The following is an 18,503-nucleotide window of genomic DNA, read 5'->3' on the forward strand; positions in this document are numbered from 1 at the left end:
GAAGAAATGAGTTTGTCACAATAGACCATTTCCTTTGTTCTGTAAGAAATTGTCCCCCATATTTGGCATCACATAGAAAAATCTTTGGAATTACTTCACTAGTTATAATCCATTCAAATTAATGACGGTGTGAGGCAAAGTAGAAATGGGAAGAGGGTACTTTTACAATGAATGGGTCGTGTTTCCTTCACACAGGTGTAAGTACTCTGCAGAGGGTGTTGGAACGCTTCTGTTTTCATGAATTTATGTGTTAGGATCACGCATGCCAGTTTGCCCAAGCCTTCTCTCTATGCACCTATAGTTGTTCTCGTCTATGAAGAGCCATGTGTGACAGGAAAGGAGGTGAAGTATGATATGGGACATGCTCCCTAATGTGTGTTAAGTGCTATTAGTAACTGTTGTATCATTCTATTACCATTATACTGTTGAAGTTTTGAAGAACTTTGTAGCCAACCTCATAGAATCTGTAAGGCTGTGGAGAGAAATGGCACCATTTGAACCTACTGAAAGCAAAGGCAGTTTGCTCTATATTCACTCTACAATGAAAAGTCTGCAGGGGCTGCAGAGATGGCTCAGCAGTTAGGAGCACTGACTGCTCTTGCAGAGGACTCAGGTTCAATTCCCAGAACCCACATGGTGGCTGATGATTGTCTGTTGCTTCAGTTCTAGGGTGATCTTATACCTATTCTGACCTCTGTGGGCACCAGGCTTGTGATGTACAGATATACCTGAAGAGAAAACACTCATTCACATAAAACAAAATAATCTTTAAAAAAAATGTTTGCAGTGCTTTGTTCTTTAATACCAAAAGGACAGTGAAAATGACTATTTACTGATGAAAATTCTCAGCCTGAAGGAAATAGGTTCAAAGGCTGTGAGCAGAGAAATTGAGACAGATTTCAATATCCTCAAGTAAGAAATGATTTTGTATCTCTAAACAGAAACAAGGTGTCCTGTAAAGGAAAACTGAAGATGGAGAAAGGTGTGAGACACTGAAACATACTGAATTACTGCTTTACTTATTTTTAAATTAGAGACTGGAAAACACACTCAAGTAAATTTTCTGGAAGATAGACCAAAGAGCACACAAGGAAAACGAGACAGAAAAAGCTAAAGATCAAACTGGTAGTTTCAACATTCAAAAGAAATGAATCCTTAAGAGAAAGTGTTATATATGACAGTTCCTAGAGAAATTACTAAAGAAATAATACAAGCCAATTTCATAGAGAAATTATTAAAAAAAATAATATGAGAGAATTAGATTCCTAGACTGAAAGACCTTAAGTCTATAGATTGTGCCTTGTACAATGATTTAAAAAAAATCTAAAAAACCCATGTTAGCATGAAATTTAAATTGATCAAGAAAAACCTGACACCCTAAAAAGAGAAGTGATATAGCACATGAAATGGATTATGTGTGGCTGGAGTGTGGGTCAGCCATAGAGCACTGACCTGGCTGACACAGGCCCTAGGTTTAATATTAAGTACTGAAAAAGTGAGTGTGCACAGGAGTGAATTTCATACGTTCAGTTAGCTATCAGCATTTTTTAAAAGGAACGATGCAAAATTCTGGTGGATAATCCTTTTCAATTTGGAATATTATATACCACTGTTCTACCTATCAGTTGTGTGTTTAGACATCCTGAGACCTAATAACAGTGTCACCTGATACTGAGAACACACTCCAGCAGAGGGAAGGAAGTAATAGAAAATTAGCAAAACCAAGGACCTAGGGAAGCAAGACTGAGGAAGGGGAGAGCAAGGAGCAACAGCTGAGAGGAACAGCCCGTTCATTGCTAGAGTAGTGAATACTCGAAGAAAGTAGCAGTGGCTTTCCAGAGACTAGGGACATGGATGCTGAGCAGTCTAAGCCATTGAGTGTTTAAAAAGTAGGTTTGATTTTGCCATCTCCCCTCCTCCCCTGCCGCCTGTGCCAGGCATTGAACCCAGGACACTGCACATGTTTGTCAAGCTGTGCCACTGGGCAACAGCCCATCCTGCTGTTGAGTTTTGGTAGGTCTGATGAAGCCTTGAGAAGATATCAGCTTAGGAACATAAAATGTTAAGCAAACTTTCCAAAGAGACTGTTACTACCCTTAGGAAAATTGAAATGTTGTTGAGAAACAGCTTGGTCTACTAGTTGTCTCCACAGTTCTTCTATGGAAGTACTATGAATACAGTGTTAGGAACATAGGGTTAAAGTACATTTACAGCTAGTTCATTTACCATAATGTAAAAGTCCTTAAATACTGCCTTTAAAAAACCAACAAATCCAGAAATGGCCGAGTAAGCATCTATGTTAAGAGACTGAGGAGAAAACAAAACAAAAACATGTCTAAAAGCATTAAAAATGGATGCCTCTGAGGATGACCAGGGCCACTATATTTCACTGTATCTCTTAGTATTTAGAGCTTTTCAAAACTATTTGCAAGTGCTCTGTCCAAAAAAAAAAAAAAAACTGTATTTTTTAAATGCCATTTTAAATGTCAAGGAAATAAAATAATTCTGGCTCATAGTCAACTTTTTTTACATTTTTGTCTGTTTTTCTTCTTCAGGGTTCCTGGAATAACGATTGCTACGGATATTATCTGTGGTTTTCCTGGAGAAACCGATCAGGATTTTCAAGAAACACTGAAACTTGTTGAAGAGTATAAATTTCCAAGCCTCTTCATCAACCAGTTCTACCCAAGACCAGGAACTCCCGCTGCAAAAGCTGAACAAGTCCCAGCACACGTGGTAAGAGCCCATTCATAGGAGCCATTAGTTTGTGTCGGTAGCTACCCAATGCCACTGGCTCGTGGCTAACCTTTATGTTGTAAAATATAAGGACATTTCAAGCTGGGCATCATCATGGAAGAGTTAAATGACCTCATGCAATGAAAAGCAAACAATATCACATTTTCTCGTGAGGAGGAAGGTTCAATTTTTAAAAACTTTTTAAACCACTATCTTGTATTTACTTGTGTGTACATTATAAATCTTTGGATGTTTTGAAATCAGGCAACATTTAAATACATGGGCTGGGATGTGGCTCGGTGGTAGCCTAGCGTACATGAGACCCTTATTTCCATCTCCAGCACTTCAAAGTAAACAAGTAAACAAAATAAAAGATAAAATCTGAGCAAATATGCTTCATATTTTCCTACTATATAAAAGACTATCTTAATTATTTATTTGTTGGAAATTTTGTGTTTTTTTTTTTTTTTTTTTTTTGGTTTTTCAAGACAGGGTTTCTCTGTGTAGCTTTGCGCCTTTCCTGGAACTCACTTGGTAGTCCAGGCTGGCCTCGAACTCACAGAGATCCACCTGCCTCTGCCTCCCAAGTGCTGGGATTAAAGGCGTGCGCCACCACCGCCCGGCATTTTGTGTTTTTTAACTTGATTCCTGCACGTCTATCATCTATTCTTCCATCCACCTAACATCTGTCTATCCATCTGCCTATTTTCTTTCTATTTATCCATCTATCATCTAGCTACCCATCTGTCATCTACCTACCCATCAACTTATCTATCCAAACAAATATGCATTGTATTCTCAGTGCAAATGTATAGACTGATTAACTTTCTTCTGATTGACCAAAAAAGCCAAACTTTAATGTCACACATAATTAACTTTGCACAGAAATGAAAATAAACTAATTCATTACCTTTTCTAAATTATTTACTATTGAGGTCTGACTTTTGGTGTTGGGGGTCTGTGAGTTGGCAGTGCATATGTAATGTACCCTGTATCATAGTCAGGTATACGACAGTTCCATCAGTAACCCAGACATCTTTTCCCCCTTCTATGTTCATATACTCCTTTCATCCCCAGCTTCTAGAAGCTATTGATCTGTTTCTTGTTATAATTCAATCCATTTTTTTCTAACTTCATCAGAAATCTTTTTAAACTAAAGCATATCTACTGACCTTGTTTCTGTATGTAAATATTATGTATCATAGTGACTGTTGCATGTGCAATCAGTCAGATTAAGAAGATTCTCTGTATATGTAGGTCCCTGACATGGTCATACAGAAATGGATCACTGTCCTCGACCTTCCCAGAGGAAACTGCTTTCCCTTATTGAACAGGAGACCTCATCAGTGTATGAATTTGGGTTTTGTTCCTTTCCTTTTCATTGTTAGTGAATCCAGTATTTTATGAAGTGGCTATAGGCCATCCATTTTCTTTGCTATATAATGTTTTCTCATAAGTTATTTATCCTACTATTGGAGAGAAGTGGGCCTTTTTTCAGTTTCTTAACATAAGAACTACGCTTGATATAGTCATCACCATTTTTGTTTTTATCTTTTGTTTCATTCATGTGTACACTTTACTTCTGTGTCTGGTAAAAAGCATAGTTGTATTTTCATGGGACATGCAGTTGACCTCATAGGCTAGGTACTGACAAATCACCTTCCTAAATAGTTGAATAAATATGCATTCCCTGTTGCCATATATAAAAAAAGCTATCAGATCATCTGCCTGCTAGCTCAGAGCTCTGTGCTCATGATGTTTGTGTATTACCTAAGTAATGCAATCTAACTGGCTTTATATCTCTTTGGGAATGAGTAGTGTTCAACCATCATTTATTGGCTCTTGAGCCAGCACTCTGTGGTTTTAATGTGCAGTTCACTGAAGACATATGACGGTGAGCATCTTCTCACTTGTTCCCCTTCCTCACATATATTTCCTTGGGCAGGGCATCTGCTAAGGTCTTTTGCCCATTTGGAACATACTCTTTGTTTCTTATTGGAAAGTTTTTAGAATCCTTTGTTATTTGGGGTAACAATCCTTCAGATACATGTGTCTCATGAAGACTTTCTCTCTGTGTCTTAAGTCACAATCACCTTTCTACCATGTCATCAGTAAACTTTTTCAAGTGTTTCTACCCTGACTGATAGAACAAACAGTGTAGAGTGACTTAGACAATAGAAATCTATGCCTGCACATTTCTGAAGGCTGGAGGCAGAGTCGGACCCATGCCTACTCTGACACATGGAGGAATCTCTCCTGGCCTCTTCCTAGCTTCTAGGGTTTGCTGGCTCACTGAGGTGTCCTTGATCTGCCATTGTGTAGCTTTAGTCTCTGCCTTCACTGCCACCAGATGTCCTTGTGTGTGTCTTACGAAGACCTCCATCTCTTAGAGGCTGAAAGGTTCCTCCTATTCCTCGTCTTAACTGCTTTTTAATCTATAACATGATTTCTAACATTTTGAGGTGATTAGGACTTCAAAATAAATGTTTTGGGGGAAACAATCTGATGCCTCTTACATTTTAGTAATTATGTTCTATACAAAAACCATTTCATGAAGTTTTAGCTTCATAGAATTCAGAATCATAAATCCAGGGAATTGGACATTAACGATGAAACTTTAGAGATTTACTGTCACAGAGTAGATTTATAATATACATTGTGTCTTCTTCCACCTCCAACACTTACCAGAAATTAATAATTGTTTATCCTGCCTGTCTCAGGTAGTTTATGAAAAAGCTTATTGCAACATTCACTAAAATATAAGACTGTGGTAAATGAGCAATAAATATTTTCTCTAATTTATTCCTCATTCCCTTGCCAAGACAAATCAATAATGAAAGTGAATCTAACTTATGGTAAAGGACTAGCACATACCAGTTGCTCCAATAACAGCTTTCTCTTCTTTAAGAATGACTCTTGATAAGGAAGAGCCATTTTTTACATGCATTTCATCTCTTCTGCATACTCCTCACAATCCACACACCTCATAGGTGATATCAAATGGACTTCAATATATATTCTCATTTCTTCCCAAGTATTTTTATGTTCACAATAACATTAGTATAAGCAAATCTTGGTGTTTTGATGAATTGTGTTAATGCCCTGATAAATGAACTAAATTATGTATGTTTCTTAATCATGCAAATCACAGATGGTCACAGTACTGGCAGGTCAAGTTTGCATTTTCAAAAGGCAAAGGGTAAATTCCTTGCCAGTTCTTTACTATGGCTATTAAAAAGAAACAGAAGAGTTTAGAGTTTATAATGAAAATTAGGTGATATATTCTCATGAAAAACTAAACTAAAATTATTTATTAGCTATTGCAAGGATATTTATATAGATGATTTAATAGTGAAGTTACCCAAGCCAAATGAGAATGACCTTGGAGTAGTTAATGAAAGGTCAAAGTTACATGTTTATATTCTCTACTCCATTGTGTCTTTATTCCTTGGTCTTCATCCATTTTAATTCTAGCAGTGTATTTAATTGTGGCTGAGCTTCTCTGCCCGCCTGAAAAAGGTCACTTAGGTTACAAAAAAAAACAAAAAACAAAAAGTTTTGATTCTTAGCTATCACTTCTATACTTCCTTTCTAGAAAATTTCAATGAAAAATAATGAAAATTTTTATGATCTTTATTTGAATACATATGTCACCTGAAGGAATACACATTAGCTCACAGGAATGGTTTTGAGGGTATTCATACTGGATTACAGTGTTGTAATGATATTAACCCCCTGCTTACTACTTGCCTTACATACTGGAACCAGAAAGTAAAAGTGATGTCTCTAAATATATTAGTAAAATAGAATCATGTTTCACCTACCAGAAGTTTCTAGAATTTTTGCCCTTAACATAAAGAAGCCACGGTAGACACTTTGCCTTAGCCCCAAGATCTGTCTGTATGTTTTAAGAAATCAGGAGGCAGTCTGGAGGGATGTCCTCTAGATAGACAGGCAACTTTACATGAAGTGTTCATGTAGGTGAGTCCATTTTTTCTGTAGATGAAGGATGCTTAGAATAAATGCAGAATGCAAAAAGTTGTTAAATCATGTGCAGAAGTTTGTTCAGTGACTTATCATTGGCTCTCCCAGATCTTATTGACTGTTGGGTCAGAACATACTGTATTTAAAAAAACACTCCCCTGCTTCCTCCCAAACATACACATGTATGAGAGAGTTCAATTACTCTGTCTCCAAGTTGATTTCTAAATATGATCCTAAGCCTGACAGCTAAGTATTTAAAGAACAAGTTGCTGTGTACAAGGGAGCCTGATCCTTTCAGCCCAGTTCACAACACCGGTATATTATTTACTCAGATGTCCAAGTGTTTTTCTGTGGAGGAAAGGAACAGGGGGCTTCATACTCTAGATCGTTCAGAACATTTTGTTAGAAATTGATTCCCAAGCATAGCTTCATGGAAACGCCTCTGTCTTGGCATTCTTGCTAACTAGTTATATTTAATCTCTCTGTTTGTCTCTTTCCTGAACAGAAGTTGTGGCACGTGCCTGTGATTCCAGCTACCAGGGAGACAGAGGTGTGGAGAACATAGGTTCAGGGCTAGCCTAGATAGTTTAGCAAGACCCTGTCTCAAAATTGGACAGTAGGAAGGAAGGAAGAACTAGAGGGAGGGAGGGAAGGAGGGAGGGAGGGAGGGAGGGAGGGAGGGAGGGAGGGAGGGAGGGAGGAAGGAAGGAAGGAAGGAAGGAAGGAAGGAAGGAAGGAAGGAAGCAGGCTGGGAAGGGTGGGACGGGGTGGGGTGGGGTGGGGTGGGGTGGATATAGCCCAGGGTTCAGATCCTTGCCTAGCATTTGCAGGTTTCTGGATTTAATTCTGGGGTAAGGGTAGAAACTTCTCTTTTCTGGATACCATTTCTCTTTGTACTTGGCATTAATCAGATTTCTAGCCTGTCCATAAGGTTTTGTATCATGTTTCAGCAGATTACATAGCAGAGTTTTCCAGGGTGTCCACCGTAACAGCAGGGAAGTTTAGTGATAGTGGAGTCCTGGGTGCTTGGTGCCTACTGTCTGTTGATGCAGGTGATGCTTGCTCATTTAAGAAGTGGAAAATAGAATGTAGTGATCTCCAAAATGCTTTGACATGCTTAATGACACTTGATTCGCTGCTGTTGTGTGTTTTGGGGTTCACCATTTCACCAGTAAGTGGGAAGGTTTGGCAGCTTGCCTTTCCTAGCTGATTGGCTTGAATGTTAGCTCTACTTCACCTTATTTTTTTATTTTTTATTTTTAATGAATTTCATGACAGTTTGTACAACCAATTGATCGACTCTTTTCTTGAATCTAAGCTGTGATTGCTGAAACATAATTATTCGTTGTTTTTGCGGGTTCAAGTGGCAGCATTGACTGAATGGAGCGGGGTATAATGGGCGCCAAAGATGTCCACACCCTAAATTTAAAACATGGAATGTGTTAGCCTACACAAAGAAAAGGCCTTTGCAGATGTGATCAGCTTCTTTTGCTACATAATAATTATAGATATTTTGGGGGTACAGGGTGACATTTTAACACACATATGCAATGTGTTGATCTAATCAGGGTCATTAGCATAGCCATCATCAGTTTAGACATTTGCCATTTCTTTATGCTGGAAATTCAAAATCTTCTGTATTAGCTGTCTTGAAACACATAATGTAATGTAACAACTATAATTGCCATACTATAGTATAGAAGACTGGAAGTTGTTGCTTCTATTGTATCCCAGTACCCACTAACCATCCCTTCTCTATCCTGCCCCTTCTACCTCTTATTTACTTATTTATTTATATGTGTACATATTTGCTCTCTATTTCCTGGTGACTGTCTATATTATCTATCACATGTTCTGTTTGTCTTTCTATATGGGGCTTGTATTCCACAGTGGCACTCACACAGATATATATGGTCGGGTTCCTTTCTTTATCTGACTGAATAGTATTCCGTTGTCTAATATGCCACACTTTCTTCATTCATCTGTTGAAGTACACATAGGCTGTTTCTATAGTGTGACTGTTGAGTTGTGCTGCAGTAAACACAATGTACAACTGTCTCCTTGACTTACTGATTTCCTTTCCAATAGGCACATGTTCCACAGAGAACTTGTGATTAATATTTAAAATATTTAAAAAATATTTTAAAATATTTTTATTTAAAGTAAAAAATCTTCAGTTGAGATGGCTGTGAGTTACCCGGGACAATGACAGCTCACTGTAACCAGAGTCCTTCTCAGAGAGAGGCAAGGGTGTCAAAATTTAAGGACATAAATTCAGAAACAGTAGTCCAACTGAGATGCTTTGAAGCATCAACAGAGGTGAATCCCAGGGTCATCGTCTAAGCTGGAAAAGGCAGGAACAGTATTCCTTAGAACATTGAGAAGGCCATATGAAAACCTTCATTTCATCTCAAAACATTTCAGATGCTGCAAAATGAGAATGGGCCATTTTAAAACACTAAATGTAAGCTGGGCATATTAGTTCATGCCTATAATCCCACCATTGGGAAGTCTAAGGCAGGGGGTCATGAGTTTGAGGCCAACCTGGGCTCTATAGGGAGATCCTGTCTAAACAACACACACACAGAGAGACTACATTTATGGTTTGTTGATGTCCTAATGGGAAACTCACATTTAGCTTCTATTGAGCTGTGTTAATTGATTATTCATCTCTTTTTTTCTAACTAAAGCTTATTGTCCTGGTAGATGCCTCATGATTATTTGTAGGTCTGTGAACACTTATCCAGCTATTATCTTACTGATGAGAAAATTGTTGTTCCCAATTATAATAACAACATGGTAAAAAAAAAACATAGAGTTGACACTCAGCCATTAGCGCACTTCAATGTTCTGAGGACTTGGTATGGCTTATCTAATTTGATTCTCGCATCATGTCTCTGCAGCAAGCGCTACTAGTAATGTCATGTTAAACATCAGAAAGTCGGAGCCCAGAGTAATAGCTAATGTGCCCAGGGCACAGAGAAACTCCTGCTTGCCTCTCTGTTCTTGATGTCTGGTCATTTCCTCCTGGCACCTTCTGCTCACGTGTTGCTTATCATTTGTACTGCCCAGCTGCCTTAGTTATGTTTCTCATTGTTCTAACAAAGTACCAGACAGAATTAGCTTAAAGGAGGTAGGATTTATTTTGGCTCATGGTTTGAGAGGGCATAATCCATCATGGCCAGAAGAAGTGTCATTGAGGTTAGAGTGACGATCTTGGAGTCCTCAAATCTCAGAGGATCGTGAAGCAGAGAGCTCTGGAGAAAGCAGAGCTGGGCTGAAGCCCTCAAGGTCTGTTCCCCAGAAACTCACCTAGGTCAGATCCACAGCATCTCCAATTAGCACCCCTAGTTGAGAACCAAAGGTTCAAACACATGGCTGTGGAACCACTTTACATTCAAATGTGATGTTTCCCTATCTACTTTCTGTTTCAAAATCCTTGCTTATCTTTTCACGTGGCAGTGGACAGGGCAGGTAGTAAAACCTGGGTCATTTCTACTCATCACTTAAGCCTCTGGTTATCCACCTAGGCTGTTTTCCCATGTTCCATTAAAGCTCTGTTTGGTTTCATTTCTATTGATGTCATAAAAAATACTCTGACAAGAGCAACTGTAAAGAAGAATGAGTTTATTCAGCTACAATTCCAGGTTCTAGTTCATTATTAGAAGGAAATCAAGGCAGGAATTTGAAGCAGCTAGTCACATCCACAGTTAAGAGTAGAGAGAAAATGAATTCATCCATGTCCTAGTGCTTAGCTCACCTTCTCCATTCTTACTAATCAAGAACCCCAAGCCTAGGAAATAGTGCTGCCCACAGTGGACTCAGTCTTTTCACATCAGTTAATTCAATCAAAAACAACCTCCCATAAACATGCCTGCAGGGCAACCTGATCTGAGCAATCCTTCATGAGACTGTCTCTCAGATAACTCTAGACTGTCAAGTTGACAACTAAAACTAACCTTCACAGGCCCCATACTTATTTATACCAGAGATTCTTTCTTTTGTTTGTTTGTTTTTTTCAAGACAGGGTTTTTCTTTGTAACTTTGGAGCCTGTCCTGGAACTCACTCTGTAGAAAAGGCTGGCGTCAAACTCACAGAGATCTACATACTCCTGCCTCCCAAGTGCTGGGAATAAAGGCGTGTGCCACCACTGCCCAGCTATACCAGGGATTCTTAAATGTCTTCCTCTCAGACTCCTATTTTGACCAGAGACTTTTACATGACCCTGCATGTAAATAAACGTATGTAAAACAAATATACAAATCCAAACAAAAGAATTTCTTTTAAAATTATTTTGAATGCATATAATTTTGCCATTATTTTAAAGACAAAAGCAAATTTGTATACTAATGAGATGGTGCTTGTTTATTTTTACATTAAGAATTAAATCTTGGCTGAACATTTGATATTGTAGGACATAGAATATCTCTAACATATTACAGAGATGATTGACATTTTTATTTATTAATCATTAATGTGGAAAACTTTTCGTAAATACATAGTACAAATGGTCGAAGTATGTTTAGGACCATTCAGAAATGACTGGAAATTCTGTGTTAATCTCAAGTCAAAAGTAATTCCACAGGTTTTTCTTTGTTTGTTTTATGAAATTCAAGCCCACAACTCAAAAAAAAGTTTCTAAAATCAAACACTGCATGCAGCACAGTCCAATTAAAAAATAGGCTAATTTGATACTTACATTCTAAGAGGTGACAGTAGGAGAACTCTAGAAGTTTCTTTCTGTGAGAGCAGGAGAATGTACAGTAGACACCCCAGCAATGCATAACAGAGAGCCTGGGGTCTACACTGGGGAGTTCCAGCAGTGTCATTTGGTATTGACTGGTGTGATGAAGGCTATGGTGAAGCTGTGTGACACAACACGAGCAAACCTGCCAGAACTCCTTGTATTCATTGCACTTTTTATTTTGAATAATTTTTATCACTGCATATCACCTTTTGTCATTGCAAAATTTCTCTCAAACCCCACTCAATTATGTGACTCTGTAGCATCCCAGAGCTTAAGAAGCTACAATTTACACCCTGATCTTTGTCAAGACATGTGGACCTTGTCTCTGTTTCTAGGCTTTGAGAAATTTGGAGGCAATCTTCTACCATCACAAAGAGAACAGGGCCTATGAGAGAGGAAGACTGTTTCCCAGCTACAGGGAGCATAGGGGAACCACAGAACATTTAATGAGCTTAAACTTCTTTCTATGGGGGCTGACTAGGTGGGTTCTGATTTGTTTGTTTGGGGTTGGGTGATAAGCAACATGGAGGAGTAGATTATTGTCAATAGTGAGTTAGGAACTGTAAGCAAACTCAGGGTAAGATGGCTTTACAGACCATGTTAAATAGCTTTCCACTGACTGGGACTAGTGTAGAGCTTCCAAATAGCAGTGCTTAGCTGTAGAAAGCATGATTTACAGAGGAAATACAGAGGGACAGAGCCAGTAGAAAGCCCATTAGGAGGTCTTGCACGAGTGGAAATGGGAACAGTTTAGGAAGTTTTGCGGGTCTAGGGATGTCCATGACTAGCTCTTGTGGCATCACTTAACAGTCTTTTTAGGGTTTAATGATTCCAAGTCCTAGTCATAGATCCATGCCGGCAAAACTATCCTCCGTTCCATGGAGAACACTAACTTGTTCTACAGAGGCCATCTCGCTGGCCTTTCGTGCACTACAGACACCGCCACTACATCTTCCAGGGATGCGTGAACTTTTCAAAAAACTTAGAATACCAACTCTTCCTCTTGACTCCACCTGACACGGATGGCTAAATCCTAGTGGTTCTGAGACTGTATCCTGACCAGTTCTTAAGTAGAAATGCTGACCCTGCGAATTCCATCTTGTCTTCTCCCTCACACCCCCAACTTGACTTTCCCTATTCAAACTGTCTCTGCTCTACAGTTACAAGCTTTAATTTTTCTTCGTTGCCTCTTTTTTCTTTGTGTTTTTATTGTTCTAAGCACCACATAAACTTCAAGTCTGTGTTTTGTAACCTGTAGTAACATCAAGTTGGAGCACATTTGAAAAAGGTTATTTTTTTTCTTTTTAAAACACCTTATTAAATTGAGCTCTTCTTTTTATCCATCTATCTACCCTTATTCAAAACCTAATGAAAAGTGATAATAATGTTGAACTTTGAAGGTTATGAAAATAACAAAAGGTGTTGCCAAGCCTCAGCTGTTGAAAGGAAGGATTGCCGGTAATGCTCACAGGGCAGCCTCCAGAGCCCTGTCAGACACTTGATTGTCCACCATGTTGAATTTGAGGATTATTCTAGGCTGAAATAGAGTGTGAGGCTCTCATGAAGAAAAGGGCTATTTTTAAGATGCTGGTGATCTCCAGGGTTACAGATCTGGTGCATGCATACAGAGCAGCACAGCACAGCATTTCCCCATAGGCAGCATAGGCCCAGCAGAGAGGTGTTACCTGGAAGATGGTTGTACTGAAGAGTACATTCCTGGAGCTGGAGAGAGGGCTCCACAATTAAGAGCACTGGCTACTCTTGCAGAGGACCTGGCTTCCATTCCCAGCATGCACACGGCAGCTTCAGTTTCAAGGGATGTGACACTCAAGGGAGGCCCTCTTCTGGCCTCCATAGGCAGTAGGCACACATGAAGTACACAGAAACACATGCTGGCAAAACACTCATATGTATAAAATAATGTTTAAAAGCATAAGCTCCTCATTCCTCTCAGTCAGAGCCATGCTTTCCAAATGCCAACATTTTCCCTTAGTGTGCTCTTTGTGACCATCTCAGTTTTCTGTCTGTTGTACTTGACCTCTTGCCTACCTTCTTAGGTGCTGATGTGAGAGGATAAACTCTATCACCATGTCAGTCAGCTGTGTGTGTATTGGGATGCTCACTGTGCTGTGGAGACTAGGTCCAGCCAAGCCCCGATTCTGTGATAGTCTGTGTTCATGATGGTAAAGAATTTTCAAAGCATAATTTTGTTGATAGCTGTTCAAAAGACCTCCTGTTAATCATAACCCATTAAAAGAACAAAAACAAAAAATGGGGACGTCTCTGCTTGAGCACTATTAGTCTTAGAACCACCATTTCAAATTTCTTTTAAAATCTGACTTGGGGATAATGAAGAGTGAGGATGACTTTACCTCAATGAGACTGACTTTCCTTTATTTATAATGATCTTACAGAAAACCATGTGAAATAAACAAAACCTACATTATGTGTTCAGTTTGTTTCTTCAAACTTTGTTTCTATTTTAGCATTAGCTTTTATCCTGCCTTTAGGAATTTTTAATTACCGTGAGTGTAAGAAAAAATATGATTACACATGGTTATTCTATGTTAGATATTGAGTGGTGGAGGGTGTTAAGATGGAGAATGACTGATGAATTTATATGGAGAATATAAATCCTGGCCTTTGAAAAGTCATCTTTATTCTATTTCAGTCTAGGGTTTTTTTTTTTTTCTTTTCATGGGGGATTACGTGCCTTGTTTTATACAAGTTCCAAAAAAATTGCAAGGATCTACATAATTCTTCTGTGTCTTTTATATGAACCTGATTTATTAAAATTATAATATTCAATTTGAACTCATTTTTATTACCTTAATAATGGCTTTATAGGAGATGAGACTCTTTGGACTAACTTCTAAGGAAAAAAGACCTTATGGTGCTGTCTCATGGTTTTGATCTTGTATTTCTTTCTCTGTGATAAGTATGGTTCAATAATAATTCTGTATTTCTTCTCTTTCAGGGGAATTAGAATTGTAGTTTCAAGAATTAGAGCTGATGTTAACAGTGCATTCAGGGCAATAGAATCGATTTGGTAATGTAGCATGAAGCTCATTTCTAACTCTTGCTCCTTAGAATTTTGTTTCTTTCCTAATTAAGGACAAGAGAATCAACCCCAAGTGGATGAGCATTCAGATGGATAAAAGCATACTTGGCTGACAGTGTTCCATGTGCCAGTCTTGTCATTGTGGATATGTGTCCTGACTCCTTAGTTTTGGGCTCACAGAAGAATACCCTCAAGCAGTGCGCTGTAAAACAGGAAGTTAGGAGGGGTGCTGGAAAAGCTTCCTTTGTGTGATGTCAGTGTGTGACAGCACAGCCATGGTCCCTGCGTTCTGTGTCCTGCCAGGTGTCATCTTTGCAGGAATCTCATATTTCTACTTGGCAGACCAGTTAGCTGGGCTCCATGTCACTAAGTGGGTTTGCCTCACAGTGAAGTGAGATCCTGGGACTGCAGCTGTGCTCTTTCTGCTCTTGTTCTTTGCTGTTATAAAAAGCAAGCAAAATATCCATTCCAGAAATTCATAATAACGTTAGAAAATAAAATGCTGACATTTCAATTATGTCCTCTTAGGGCAATTGCATGTGTGGTTTTAAAAATGCTTTTAACTTCTTTTATTTTATTTGGTGTGCATGGGTGTGTTGGCGTGTGGTCACATGTGTGCCACAGCACATAGGCAAGGACCCAAGGATGACTTGCACGAGGTGTTCTCTCCATCCACCACATGGGTTCCGGGGACAGAATCCTCATTGTTGGGCTTGGAGGCAAGCACCATCACCTGCTGAACTGTCTCACTGGCCCTGTTTTTAACTTTCTGAAAATGATTTTAGACATGCAGGAAAGACTTAGGTATAATAAAGGGACTCTAGTTACACTTTGCCAAGATGAATCAGTCTTTGTATTTCAACATTTTGCTAGGTTCTCACATGCTCACTCTTGCATGTGTTTGTGCCCTGTCCCCCCGCATCTTTCTTCTGAATATTTCACATGTTCCTTCTCCTTCATTCCCTCCCAAGAGAGGGCAGTCAGAAAGAGGTGGTCTCACTTTTTCCCTGAACAATCTGTATAGACAACAGACAACATCCTTTAATAATTAGTGTACGTTTCCTAAGGTAGAGGACCTTAGGTAATTACATTTTAATCAAATTCAGAAACTTTAGCATTGACTGTAATGGTTGTATCTAATCAACAGTTCATACTCCAATTCCATCATGAATCTCAACAGTGTCTGTAGCAGTTTTCTCCTGGTTGTGTGTTGCATGTGATTATGCAGTCATTGCCCTTAATCCAGGTGGTTCCTCAGCTTCTCCTTTATACTTAACAATAGCTGCTTTAAATCTTTATTGATTTCTATTTTTAGTGCTGGCCTTTCCTTTCAAGAGTATTTCTTAGGTTGAGCCCGAGTTTTCCTTGCCATTAAGCTATGACTACAGCTATATGCTTGCATGCTTGGGCCCCTTGGAGTAAGTAAGGCAATGCTCTAGCCTCAGAATGGTCTGTCAGGAGGCTGTGATGTCCTCCTCCCCCTCATCAGGGACTTTAGATTGGTCACTGATGCTTAAGAGCACTGTCTGGATACTCTGCCCCACATTTACCTTGTTTGGGTGAAAGCTTTTAATCCCAAGTATGTCACAGAAGAAAAGGCAGTGAGGCTCTGGAAACTAAAATATCTCCAGTGATGTAGGTCCCACTTCCCGCTTTCTGGCTACTTAAATGGCTACAGTCATTTTAAGTAGTTTAAGACATCTTTCACTTGAGCTCTAATCCATTCCAAACTTTTGGATTATTTTTAACAGTTCTTAGCCCTGAGTCTATCTTTTAAAAAAATGGAAAATAGCTCAAATTTAGAGTTTAGGGGCAGAAAAGGGAAACTAAAGTTAGAAAGGGCAGAATTTATCTGACTGAAGTGCCTGTCGTGTACTTGGCAGTTAATAATACATGTAGAACCTTCATCCTCAAAACTGTGCAGATCAAAAATGTATGTAGGTTGAGCGAAGCTGGGTAGGCTTCTGATAAAAATCTCTGCTTGAAGGAGAATTCACAGGTCGTGTCTGAAGCATTTCTCCTGATGTACTGTGAGTCTCACTGCTAGCTCCCACTGCATGGAAATTGGTGTGGGCTGCATGCTGTTGGAGGCAGAAAAACTTCCTTCCATCTTAAATTTCTTTCCTGCCCTAACTCTCAACCTCTGGTATCTGTGAAATCACAAAGTATCCTCTCAAGTGACTTTTTGGTGCTTTGAACTTGTTATTTTAGGGAAAACTAATATAAAGAAATGGAAGCAACATTCTCATGTAAGTTCCAGCTGGTTCTGGAATCACAAAAATACACCATTCCATTCCCAGGATGCCCTTTTTACTCCTAGAAACTATTCCTTGTAGGTTATGAGCTTGGGTCTTCTCCAGTCTGGAGAATAAAGTATATATAAAATAAGTTTCTTCAGTTTTATCTCATTGTAATATACAGTGCTGGATTCTCATTTTGTTTTATATTGGCTATTTTTAAAGTAATTCATAAGTTCTTTGTTCATGTATGAACTATGGGCTTAAAAAAGTCATTTTCAATGAATAAAAACAGAGATCTGATTTTTTTTCTTTTTTTTTATTCATTTTACATTTGTACCGCAGTTTCCCCTCCCTCCTCTCCTCCCATTCCCCACCACCACCTCTCCTTTACTGCTTACCCCCAACCATCCCTCCTCTGTTTCTGTTCAGAAAGGGGCAGGCCTCCCATAGATATCAACAAAGCGTGGTATATCAAGTTGTAAGACTAAGCACCTCCCCTTGTATTAAGGCTGGGCAAGGCAATCTAGTATGAGGAATAGGGTCCCAAGAGCCAGCCAAAGCATTAGGGACAGCCCCTGCTCCCATTGTTAGGAGTAGACCAAGCTACACAACTGTCACATACATGTAGAGGACCTAAGTCGGTCTCACGCAGACTCTCTGGTTGTTGGTTCAGACTCTGTGAGCCCCTATGAGCCAGCCTAGTGATTCTGTTGGCTTTCTTGTGATGTCCTTGACCCTTCTGGCTCCTACAATCCTTCCTCCCTCTCTTGAGCAGCATTCCCCGAGCTCAGCCTAATGTTTGGTTGTGGGTCTCTGCATCTGTTTCCATCAGTTACTAGATGAAGGCTCTCTGCTGACATTTGTCATAGTAACTCATCTATGAGTGTAGCAGAATATCATTAAGCACCATTACACTGACTTTTCTTCTCCATTCATGTTTGGTTCTATCCTAGGTCTCTGGTTTTATTCTTTTATAAAAACTATAAGGTAAGGTTTACTGCATACATTACTAACTCGAAAGGGTAACTTAGAGTCTATAGCACTGTGATAGCCAGAGAGCAGATGAGCACTTGACCACAGAGTTGCCTTATCCATGGATAAGGCCATGTAAAAAATGCCTCTGTAGCAAACCAACAAAACAAAACTCTAGGATCTACCATCAATATCGAATTCATGAAACATTTAAATTAATGCTTTAGAAATCAAAGGAGAATTCTTAGAAATTACAAACATGTAACAAAAGGAAAAAATACCATGGAGTTGAGATAAAGTAGAGCAGATGCCTAGAAAATAAAATAAAATGAACTTAGGTAGGAAATATTTTTAGAACTAAAGGTAGAGGGCAGTCTGGGGCAGGGAGGGGCTAGGAGATTGAACATTGAAATAGGAGGAGAAAAATAATGAAATATTTCTGATGACTGAAAGTCATGTTTTGCCAGTCGGAAAATGGCCACCACAGGCCTGAATCACAAATCTGTAGCAGACCCAACTAAACCAAGATAAGGAACGAGAACCAGAACATATTGGAAGAATCAGGGATCAGAGTGGCTCAGACTTCTGGACAGCACCCAGAGAGCATTCAAATGATGAAGGCTGGAGAAAAATGCTTTCCAGTCGAGGATTTTATACAGTTTTCAGAAAGCTTTTAAAGACAGTCTGGACATCATCAAATAAGAGAGTAAGTGAAGGAAGAGGACACCGCATGAAGGAAGAATAAGGCTTAGCACAGATAAG

The 18,503-nt window shown here is 39.1% G+C and overlaps 1 protein-coding gene across 1 annotated transcript in view; it reads left to right on the top strand.

The window, feature by feature from the left end:
* The window catches only part of Cdkal1 (CDK5 regulatory subunit associated protein 1 like 1), a 570,376-nt gene that overhangs the window by 415,506 nt on the left and 136,367 nt on the right, over positions 1-18,503 (top strand). The window contains 1 exon segment of the mRNA XM_052727871.1: positions 2,556-2,736. Coding sequence (XP_052583831.1) covers positions 2,556-2,736 — 181 coding nt within the window.

This window comes from Peromyscus californicus, unplaced genomic scaffold (assembly GCF_007827085.1).
Source record: "Peromyscus californicus insignis strain IS unplaced genomic scaffold, ASM782708v3 Scaffold_8__1_contigs__length_139910024, whole genome shotgun sequence".
Taxonomy (NCBI): Eukaryota; Metazoa; Chordata; class Mammalia; order Rodentia; family Cricetidae; genus Peromyscus; species Peromyscus californicus.